The sequence below is a fragment of the Oncorhynchus keta genome, chromosome 18 (genome assembly GCF_023373465.1).
Source record: "Oncorhynchus keta strain PuntledgeMale-10-30-2019 chromosome 18, Oket_V2, whole genome shotgun sequence".
NCBI lineage: Eukaryota > Metazoa > Chordata > Actinopteri > Salmoniformes > Salmonidae > Oncorhynchus > Oncorhynchus keta.
In genome coordinates, this window is record NC_068438.1 from 39628795 (window position 1) to 39640940 (window position 12146).

The 12146-nt window shown below is 39.9% G+C and overlaps 1 protein-coding gene across 2 annotated transcripts in view; it reads right to left on the bottom strand.

Annotated features, from left to right (window-relative positions):
- The window catches only part of LOC118381132 (NADPH oxidase 4), a 56580-nt gene extending 50824 nt beyond the window's left edge, over positions 1-5756 (bottom strand). For both annotated transcript variants that reach the window (XM_052468019.1, XM_052468018.1), the window contains exons 1-2: positions 5356-5756; positions 4866-4961 (exon numbers count right to left, since the gene is read on the bottom strand). In XM_052468019.1, coding sequence (XP_052323979.1) covers positions 4866-4961; positions 5356-5412 — 153 coding nt within the window. In that variant the 5' untranslated portion in view covers positions 5413-5756. The remainder of the gene's footprint in view (positions 1-4865; positions 4962-5355) is intronic.
- Positions 5757-12146: the final 6390 nt, after the last annotated feature.

Here is a 12146-nt window from a genome sequence, read left to right on the forward strand (position 1 = left end):
ATGGGACCATGCAGCCGTCATACTGCTCAGGAAGGAGACGCGTTCTGTCTCCTAGAGATGAACGTACTTCGGTGCGAAAAGTGCGAATCAATCTCAGAACAACAGCAAAGGACCCTGTGAAGATGCTGGAGGAAACAAGTACAAAAGTATCTATATCCACAGTAAAACGATTCCTATATCGACATAACCTGAAAGGCCGATCAGCAAGGAAGAAGCCACTGCTCCAAAACCGCCATAGAAAAGTCAGACTACAGTTTGCAACTGCACATGGGGACAAAGATCATAATTTTTGGAGAAATGTCCTCTGGTCTGATGAAACAAAAATAGAACTGTTTGGCATAATGACCATCGTTATGTTTGGAGGAAAAAGGGGGAGGCTTGCAAGAGGAAGAACACCATCCCAACCGTGAAGCACAGGGGTGGCAGCATCATGTTGTGGGGCTGCTTTGCTGCAGGAGAGACTGGTGCACTTCACAAAAGAGATGGCGTCATGAAGATGGAAAAGTATGTGGATAAATTGAAGCAGCATCTCAAGCAGCATCTCAAGACATCAGTCAGGAAGTTAAAGCTTGGTCGCAAATGCAAATGGGTCGCAAATGGGTCTTCCAAATGGACAATGACCCCAAGCATACTTCCAAAGATATGGCTTAAGGACAACAAAGTCAAGGTATTGGAGTGGCCATCACAAAGCCCTGACCTCAATCCTATAGAACATTTGTAGGCAGAACGGAAAAAGTGTGGGCGAGCAAGGAGGCCTACAAACCTGACTCGGTTACACCAGCTCTGTCAGGAGGAATGGGCCAAAATGCACCCAACGTATTGTGGGAAGCTTGTGGAAGGATACACGTAACCTTTGACCCAAGTTAAACAATTTAAAGGCAATGCTACCAAATACTAATTGAGTGTGTGTAAACTTCTGACCCACTGGGAATGTGATGAAAGAAATAAAAGCTGAAATAAATCATTCTCTCTACTATTATTTTGACATTTCACATTCTTAAAATAAAGTGCTGATCCTAACTGATCTAAGACAGGGAATTTTTACTAGGATTAAATGTCAGGAATTGTGAAAAACGTAAATGTATTTGGCTAAGGTGTATGTAAACTTCCAACTTCAACTGTATGTGGTCTGTCGTAGGGTAATGTGGTAGAAAGCCAACATTTTCTCAGGACATTGTTTTCTGCTGTTAACGTTAATGATCATGCAGAGGATATTCCCAAAGTTGCTAGTGACGCATATCCAACAGTAGTTATTGGGGTCAAATTTGTCTCCACTTTTGTGGATTGGGGTCATCAGTCCTTGGTTCCAAGTATTGGGGAAGATATTTGATCATATCATTTAGGATACCATCAACACCACAGGCCTTTTTGGGTTGAAGGGTTTGTATTTTGTCCTGTAGTTCACACTGAACAAAAATATAAATGCAACATGTAAAGTGTTGGTCCCATGTTTCATGAGCTGAAATAAAAGATCCCAGAAAGGTTCCATACGCACAAAAAGCTTACTTCTCTCAAATGTTGTGCACAAATATGTTTACATCCCTGTTAGTGAGCATTTATCTTTTGCCAAGATAATCCATTCACCTGACAGGTGAGGCATATCAAGAAGCTGATTAAACTGCATGATCATTATACAGATGCACCTTGTGCTGGGGACAATAATAAAGGCCACTCTAAAATGTGCAGTTTTGTCACACAACACAATGCCACAGATGTCTCAAGTTTTGAGGGAGAGTCCAATTGGCATGCTGACTGTAGGAATGACCACCAGATCTGTTGCCAGAGAATGTGACGAGATCCTGAGGACTATTGTTGTGTCATTCATCTGCTACCATCACCTCATGTTTCAGCATGATAATGCACAAACCCCATGTCGCAAGGATCTGGTACACAATTCCTGGAAGCTGAACATATCCGTTCTTCCATGGCCTGCATACTCACCAGACATGTCACCCGTTGAGCATGTTTGTGATGCCCTGGATCAACGTGTACGACAGCGTGTTCCAGTTCCCGCCAAAATCCAGCAACTTCACACAGCCATTTTGGAGGAGTGGGACAACATTCCACAGGCCACAATCAACAGCCTAATCAACTATAGGCGAAAGAGATGTGTCGCGCTGCATGAGGCAAATGGTGGTCACACCAGATACTGACTGGTTTTCTGATCCACGCCTCTGCCTGTTTTTTAAAGGTATCTGTGACCAACAGACGCATATCTGAATTCCCAGTCATGTGAAATCCCTAGGCTAGGGCCTAATTAATGTATTTCAATTGACTGATATCCTTATATGAACTGTAACTCAGTAAAATCTTAATATTTTTATTCAGTGTAATTTGAGAATCCAGTGGGTTCTGGTAGTCTTTAATAACCAACTCTAAACTGTTTAATTGATCATGTATGTGTTTTTACTGTTTGTTCTTTGTTTTTCTCTCTATCTGCCTCTCTCTCTGTCTCTCTCGCTCTGCTTCTTTCTCTGCCTCTCTCTGTCTCTCTCGCTCTGCTTCTTTCTCTGCCTCTCTCTCTGTCTCTCTCGCTCTGCTTCTTTCTCTGCCTCTCTCTCTGTCTCTCTCGCTCTGCTTCTTTCTCTGCCTCTCTCTCTGTCTCTCTCGCTCTGCTTCTTTCTCTGCCTCTCTCTCTGTCTCTCTCTCTGCTTCTCTGCCTTCTCTGTCTCTCTGCTCTGCTTCTTTCTCTGCCTCTCTCTGTCTCTCTGCTTCTTTCTCTGCTGTCTCTTTCGCTCTGCTTCTTTCTCTCTCTCTGTCTCTCTCTCTGCTCTGCCTCTCTCTCTGTCTCTCTCTCTGCTTCTTTTCTGCCTCTCTCTGTCTCTCTCGCTCTGCTTCTTTCTCTGCCTCTCTCTGTCTCTCTCTGCTCTGCTTCTTTCTCTGCTCTCTCTCTCTGCCTCTCTCTGTCTCTCGCTCTGCTCTGCCTCTCTGTCTTTCTCTGCTTCTTTCTCTCTCTCTCTCTCTCTCGCTCTGCTTCTTTCTCTGCCTCTCTCTGTCTCTCTCGCTCTGCTTCTTTCTCTGCCTCTCTCTGTCTCTCTCGCTCTGCTTCTTTCTCTGCCTCTCTCTCTGTCTCTCTCGCTCTGCTTCTTTCTCTGCCTCTCTCTCTGTCTCTCTGCTCTGCTTCTTTCTCTGCTCTCTGTCTCTCTCTCTGCTTCTTTCTCTGCCTCTCTCTGTCTCTCTCTGCTTCTTTCTCTGCCTCTCTCTGTCTCTCTCGCTCTGCTTCTTTCTCTTTCTCTCTGCTTTCTGCCTCTCTCTGTCTCTCTCTGCTTCTTTCTCTGCTTCTCTCTCTCTGCTTCTTTCTCTCTCTCTGTCTCTCTCGCTCTGCTTCTTTCTCTGCCTCTCTGTCTCTGCTCTCTCTCTGTCTCTCTCGCTCTGCTTCTTTCTCTGCTCTGCTTCTTTCTCTTCTTCTCTCTCTCTGCTTCTCTCTGCTCTGCTTCTTTCTCTGTCTCTCTCTCTGCTTCTTTCTCTGCCTCTCTCTGTCTCTCTCGCTCTCTCTCTGCCTCTCTCTGTCTCTCTCGCTCTGCTTCTTTCTCTCTCTCTGTCTCTCTCGCTCTGCTTCTTTCTCTCTCTCTGTCTCTCTCGCTCTGCTTCTTTCTCTGCCTCTCTCTGTCTCTCGCTCTGCTTCTTTCTCTGCCTCTCTCTGTCTCTCTCGCTCTGCTTCTCTGCCTCTCTCTCTGTCTCTCTCGCTCTGCTTCTTTCTCTCTCTCTCTCTCTCTCGCTCTGCTTCTTTCTCTGCCTCAGTCTCTCTGCCTCAGTTCCTCTGCCTCAGTTCCTCTGCCTCAGTTCCTCTCTTTGTCTCTTCTCTCACACGTGTGTAAAGCTGCTACCCAGGAATTCATTCAGCTACCCAGGAATTCATTCAGAGACCAGTGGCGTGCCCACACTTGCCCTTCTTGAAGTATGAGAAGTGTATGAAGGGCTCACCTACTTCATACAGATAGTCTGCCAGAGGTGTGTGGGGGAGTTACTGCCTTTTAGATAGAACTTCCATATGTGTTTTGCACTAGAGTTGTTCCTGGTCAGGTCATGTAGTCAGGAACATCTCCTGGCCCTAGGTTATGATCACTGGTACCAGTGTCACTGAGCTAGGGCTAAGGATCCTGACAGTCTGCCTTAATGCTCTTTTAGACCAGGTTCAGCTGTGGAATGGTAACTGTATGCAAAGTATAACAAGAACATCAGAGTTATATTTAAATAAAAACATTTATATTAGTGGTAGAGGCCAATAGACCAAACAGTCAAGAAAATATGTCTCAAAGCACTTAAATGGCACTTGTTTGATTGTGAATGACAAGTAGCTGTTTTAGTGGCCTAAACCGGCGAGCCACAGTGACTTGTGACAACAAATACACCATGCTCACAGAGCGTCAACTGAATGTCACCAAGTCGCTGGGCTCCATCCAGTGTCTTAATATAAATATCACTGAATAGGAACCTCCTAAATAAAGGAGACGTTTGTGTGTATGGGTGTTACATACAGTACATACACACATCCCATACACCAGGAGTTCCCAAAACGATAGCCCGAGGGACAAAATTGGCCCCCAAGTTTTCTAAGCAAAAATATTTTTTTAAATCCAAGAAATCAGCTCCAAGTGATTTTAATTTGTGCAACCTGTTCCCACGTATAATAGAGAGACACGTGATCATATACAAATGTAAGCAAGGTTTGAAATGATTATGTTTTAGTCAAATATTATATCTGTTTGGGATTCTTGCAGTCTATCTGCAGTCTACAAGTGATTTGTAATGATGTTACGGCCCCCGACCATCCACTCAAGAAGCTGTATCTAGTTGATGATCCCCGCCATACATTCTGTTCTGTGATCACGGTACAATAGCAGTGAGCTGGACTGGCGTCTTACCCCGAGCATCTGATGGAGGTAGTGGTACTGCTGCCCACAGTAGTACAATAGGAACGTCCTCATAAACACCAAGGTGTTAGCACCCAGCCACAGCACCTAACACACACACACGCACACACGCACACACACACACACACACACACACACACACACACACACACACACACACACACACACACACACACACACACACACACACACACACACACACACACACACACACACACACACAAACAAGATGTCAGTGGTGGTGATGAAGATGATGATGATGAATATGATTATTGATAATGATTGATGATGACAACATCCAATGACCACAGCACTCTGTTCAAGTGTTAGTTAGGCTGCTTTCCAATTTCCAGTTAGGATCGAGATTGTAAATTGCAACAGCTCCACTCAGTTACTTTCCTTTGCAATAGTAAAAACATGTCATAACAGTGTAATAATGTAACAAAAGTTTTGTCTCGGGATTAGGTTGTACTATTCTTACCAGAACCAGGTGTTTTCCTCCCTCGTTCGCGACCCAACTCCGCGCTGACAAAGCCATGTTTCAGCCTCACCGACCGCCGCAAAGTTTTCCAGTTTGGGAGCTTATGGAAAATCAATCGCTTTTGTTTGACTCCGAATCTCCTCCTACCAGTGAGTGACACAAACCCGTCTCTTTGCGGATCACTCCCGATAAACTGGCACTCTAATGTCTCGCATGTCTTTGGGGGGCATTTCTGTCCCGGTGTCCTTGTGCACAGCGTGGAGTGTTTTAGCACCGGCGAACCGGCTGGTCGTTTTCTCCTCCTCTCTCTCTCTCTCTCTCTCTCTCTCTCTCTCTCACCCGTCTTTCTCTTTTTCTAACGGGTGAGGGCGCCACGGCACTCCATGGTCGTGTGGGTAGTTTTCCACGGTTCTTCAGTCTCCGCTGTTGTGTCTGCGGTGAAAGCAACATGAAAAAAACGGTAGATTATTGTAGAGCAGGCCTGGACATTTGCCCCTCCCCCCTCCCCGAAGAGTAAACTATAGGTAACAACGTAGCCTCCCAAATGAATGATAACTAGCCTAGATAAAACACAGACAGAAAAGCCTAGAAGAGGATATAGCCTATTGAATTGTAAACATTAAAGAGCTAACAGTTATTTAATGACAGTGCTGCTATCCTGAACCTTGTGTAATTATCACCTTTTTTTTGGTCAAATATACATTTTAAGAGACAGCAAACTAGGAAAGTTTCTTCATTATAGGAGTCTGCAATAAGACAGTGGGAGAATCTCAATTGTTTTAGCTCGAGTCCTCTCCACTGTTCCGCCCTTGCCTGCTTTTGAAAAAATGGGTTTGGTCTAGTTTAGGCAATAGGCTACTAGTGCCTCACTGTGGCCATAACCCCCCACTGCAATTTAGAAGATAGATTGCCACCAATCGCACCCAAAAATAAGTTGACAGTGTCATTTTTATCTGTTGTTCACAATCACCACTATAAAACACTAGCATGGGTGTACAGCTATGGCGGGGCTTGAACCAGAAACTGTGCACGAGTCTACAGGCTTATATATAGCCTATTCGGACCTGTGCCATGAAGGTCGAGACCTTTTTGCAGAGGCAATTGTGCGCACACATACTACAGGCAGGCACCGTTGCACCTACTACTCACCTGTGTAATTTTACGACTGCTACGTTAAGTTAGGCAGGCAGAAGTCTGAATCAGGTCTGTGCCTGCTGCTGACTGAGTGTCACTCTTGGAACGTTTCCCCAGCGCACATTCCAGAGCTTCACGCTCGAGCCCACCGCATGAAAGAGGCACAGGCTGCACGCAGCTGTCCTGGAGCTGCGCAGGGGCCGGACAGAGCGCAAGGGGTCAAGCGCGACCGCAGGCTGCACAAGAGTGTGGGAATATGTCACAGAACTATTTATATAAACTACGAGAAACTCAGACAAACGAGGTAATTATATGATAATTATGCTGAAAATGTCATTTATAGTTGTAGATATAGGCCTACTGCAGTAAACTCTCCACTCTCCTCCACCCACCCCTTTCCACTCTCGCTCTGTATACTCTCTCTTGGATAATTTTGACTGCCCCCCCCCCTCTCTCTCTCTCTCTCTCTCTCTCTCTCTCTCTCTCTCTCTCTCTCTGCTTTTCACACACATGCACTCCATTATCTTGTTGAATGCGGTCGGTGTTTCGGAGTGTTACCAAGCGGGACAATGAAAACCGAAAGCAGGCTCGTGCAGTGGATATGTTGGCTCATCGTTATAACGTCGTTTTTCCTGACCGGGTTTATAATAGGTGAGTTATAATGACATTTTAGGCGCTGATTATCCATAAGTTAAACACATTTTAGGAAGTTAAAGTTTCCTTTTACTGGCGAATGATAGTGGTAGTGGTATTGTAACCTTGTGTTACTTTTGCATTTCATAGTGAAGTTTGTAATAATGCCAAGTTTAATAACTATAATATGCATCTGTCTGAGGCAATTGTTTTATTTTTTGGTGAGCCCGGAGAAAGGAATGTTGTAGTTCTCAAAGCATCTTTTCAAACGTCTGAAATCGCAGTGTGTTTCTACTAACAGTCTGACTACGAAAAAGTAGTCTTAACACAGGGTTACAAAAACGCTTATTGTCTTGTCAAATAACACGTTCCTCTATTGAGGAATCAACATAGTAGAGTTGGATAAACGCATACAAGTGACCATATGTTACTACATTCCTCAGTCAGCTCTGAGATGAACTGTGACCTACAGTTGAAGTCGGGAAGTTTACATACACCTTAGGCAAATACATTTAAACTACATTTTTCATACTTCCTGACATTTAATCCTATTAAAAAATTCCCTGTCTTAGGTCAGTTGGGATCACCACTTTATTTTAAGAATGTGACAAGTCAGAATAATGGTAGAGAGAATGATTTATTTAAGCTTTTATTTCTTTCATCACATTCCCAGTGGGTCAGAAGTTTACATACACTCAATTAGTATTTGGTAGCATTGCCTTTAAATTGTTTAACTTGGGTCAAAGGTTATGTGTAGCCTTCCACAAGCTTCCCACAATACGTTGGGTGCATTTTGGCCCAGTCCTCCTGACAGAACTGGTGTAACCGAGTCAGGTTTGTAGGCCTCCTTGCTCGCACATGCTTTTTCAGTTCTTCCCATAAATTTTGTATGGGATTGAGGTCAGGGCTTTGTGATTGCCACTCAAATATCTTGACTTTGTTGTCCTTAAGCCATTTAAGCCAAACATAACGATGGTCATTATGGCCAAACAGTTCTATTTTTGTTTCATCAGACCAGAGGACATTTCTCTAAAAAGTACGATCTTTGTCCCCATATGCAGTTGCAAACTGTAGTCTGGCTTTTTTATGGCGGTTTTGGAGCAGTGGCTTCTTCCTTGCTGAGCGGCCTTTCAGGTTATGTCAATATAGGACTTGTTTTACTGTGGATATAGATACTTTTGTACCTGTTTCCTCCAGCATCTTCACAGGGTCTTTTGCTGTTGTTATTGGATTGATTAGCACTTTTCGCACTAAAGTACGTTCATCTCTAGGAGACAGAACGCTTCTCCTTCCCCAAGCGGTATGACGGCTATGTGGTCCATGGTGGTTATACTTGCATAATATTGTTTGTACAGATGAACGTGGTATCTTCAGGCGTATGGAAATTGCTCCCAAGAATTAACCAGACTTGTGGAGGTCTACACTTTTTCTTCTGAGGTCTTGAATGATTTCTTGTGATTTTCACATGATGTCAAACAAAGAGGCACTGAGTTTGAAGGTAGGCCTTGAAATACATCCACAGGTACACCTCCAATTGACTCAACTTAATTAGCCTATCAGAAGCTTCTAAAGATATTTTCTGAAATTTTCCAAGCTGTTTAAAGGCCCAGTCAAATGAGTGCATGTAATCTTCTGACCCACTGGAATTGTGATACAGTGAATTATAGGTGAAATAATCTGTCTGTAAACAATTATTGGAAAAAAAGTAGATGTCCTAACCAACTTGCCAAAACTATAGTTTGTTAACAAGAAATGTGTGGAGTGGTTGAAAAACAAGTTTTAATGACTCCAATCTAAGTGTATGTAAACTTCCGACTTCAACTGTAGATTTATTTTGGAAAAGACAGGAATGCACAATTATCCACTTCATGAATGTGTGTGATTGTGTGTGTGTGTCAGACTTTCACAGTTATGCCAGAGTCTCCTACTCTACAAGCACAGTTCACATATGCTGTCCTTTCTACCTTCTCTGTTACTAGGGTCATAACACATGACAGACACACACACACTAAAAGCTAAATTACTACAGTAAGGTGTTACGCAATAACAGTATTTCTCTGGCGTGGTGTATTGACTTTGAAACAGCTATAGTAAGTAACCTATTGGAGCATCAGGCCCCGGACCAACAGGCTCAGAGACAGTTTCCACCTTCAGGCCATACAACTGTATTTAACTGTATTTAACTGTGTTTAACTGTGTTTAACTGTGTTATTGTGTTATTATTGACAGTGTTATTATTGACAGTGTTATTATTGACAGTGTTATTGTGTTATTATTGACAGTGTTATTATTGACAGTGTTATTGTGTTATTATTGACAGTGTTATTGTGTTATTATTGACAGTGTTATTATTGACAGTGTTATTGTGTTATTATTGACAGTGTTATTGTGTTATTATTGACAGTGTTATTATTGACAGTGTTATTGTGTTATTATTGACAGTGTTATTGTGTTATTATTGACAGTGTTATTATTGACAGTGTTATTATTGACAGTGTTATTATTGACAGTGTTATTATTGACAGTGTTATTATTGACAGTGTTATTGTGTTATTATTGACAGTGTTATTATTGACAGTGTTATTATTGACAGTGTTATTGTGTTATTATTGACAGTGTTATTGTGTTATTATTGACAGTGTTATTGTGTTATTATTGACAGTGTTATTGTGTTATTATTGACAGTGTTATTATTGACAGTGTTATAATTGACAGTGTTATTATTGACAGTGTTATTGTGTTATAATTGACAGTGTTATTATTGACAGTGTTATTATTGACAGTGTTATTGTGTTATTATTGACAGTGTTATTATTGACAGTGTTATTATTGACAATGTTATTGTGTTATTATTGACAGTGTTATTATTGACAGTGTTATTATTGACAGTGTTATTGTGTTATTATTGACAGTGTTATTATTGACAGTGTTATTGTGTTATTATTGACAGTGTTATTATTGACAGTGTTATAATTGACAGTGTTATTATTGACAGTGTTATTATTGACAGTGTTATTGTGTTATTATTGACAGTGTTATTATTGACAGTGTTATTGTGTTATTATTGACAGTGTTATTATTGACAGTGTTATTATTGACAGTGTTATTATTGACAGTGTTGTTGTGTTATTATTGACAGTGTTATTATTGACAGTGTTATTATTGACCGTGTTGTTGTGTTATTATTGACAGTGTTATTATTGACAGTGTTATTATTGACAGTGTTATTGTGTTATTATTGACCGTGTTGTTGTGTTATTATTGACAGTGTTGTTGTGTTATTATTGACAGTGTTATTATTGACAGTGTTATTGTGTTATTATTGACAGTGTTATTATTGACCGTGTTGTTGTGTTATTATTGACAGTGTCATTGTGTTATTATTGACAGTGTTATTATTGACAGTGTTGTTGTGTTATTATTGACAGTGTTATTGTGTTATTATTGACAGTGTTATTATTGACAGTGTTATTATTGACAGTGTCATTGTGTTATTATTGACAGTGTTATTATTGACAGTGTTATTATTGACAGTGTTGTTGTGTTATTATTGACAGTGTCATTGTGTTATTATTGACAGTGTTATTATTGACAGTGTTATTATTGACAGTGTCATTGTGTTATTATTGACAGTGTTATTATTGACAGTATTATTATTGACAGTGTCATTGTGTTATTATTGACAGTGTCATTGTGTTATTATTGACAGTGTTATTGTGTTATTATTGACAGTGTTATTATTGACAGTGTTATTATTGACAGTGTTATTGACAGTGTTATTATTGACAGTGTTATTATTGACAGTGTTATTGTGTTATTATTGACAGTGTTATTGTGTTATTATTGACAGTGTTATTATTGACAGTGTTATTGTGTTATTATTGACAGTGTTATTATTGACAGTGTTATTGTGTTATTATTGACAGTGTTATTGTGTTATTATTGACAGTGTTATTGTGTTATTATTGACAGTGTTATTATTGACAGTGTTATTGTGTTATTATTGACAGTGTTATTATTGACAGTGTCATTGTGTTATTATTGACAGTGTTATTGTGTTATTATTGACAGTGTTATTATTGACAGTGTTATTGTGTTATTATTGACAGTGTCATTGTGTTATTATTGACAGTGTCATTGTGTTATTATTGACAGTGTTATTATTGACAGTGTCATTGTGTTATTATTGACAGTGTTATTGTGTTATTATTGACAGTGTTATTATTGACAGTGTTATTGTGTTATTATTGACAGTGTCATTGTGTTATTATTGACAGTGTTATTATTGACAGTGTCATTGTGTTATTATTGACAGTGTTATTATTGACAGTGTTATTGTGTTATTATTGACAGTGTTATTGTGTTATTATTGACAGTGTTATTGTGTTATTATTGACAGTGTTATTGTGTTATTATTGACAGTGTTATTATTGACAGTGTTATTGTGTTATTATTGACAGTGTTATTATTGACAGTGTTATTATTGACAGTGTTATTGTGTTATTATTGACAGTGTTATTATTGACAGTGTTATTATTGACAGTGTTATTGTGTTATTATTGACAGTGTTATTATTGACAGTGTTATTGTGTTATTATTGACAGTGTTATTGTGTTATTATTGACAGTGTTATTGTGTTATTATTGACAGTGTTATTATTGACAGTGTTATTATTGACAGTGTCATTGTGTTATTATTGACAGTGTTATTATTGACAGTGTTATTGTGTTATTATTGACAGTGTTATTATTGACAGTGTTATTATTGACAGTGTTATTGTGTTATTATTGACAGTGTTATTGTGTTATTATTGACAGTGTTATTATTGACAGTGTTATTGTGTTATTATTGACAGTGTTATTATTGACAGTGTTATTATTGACAGTGTTATTGTGTTATTATTGACAGTGTTATTATTGACAGTGTTATTATTGACAGTGTCATTGTGTTATTATTGACAGTGTTATTGTGTTATTATTGACAGTGTTATTATTGACAGTGTTATTGTGTTATTATTGACAGTG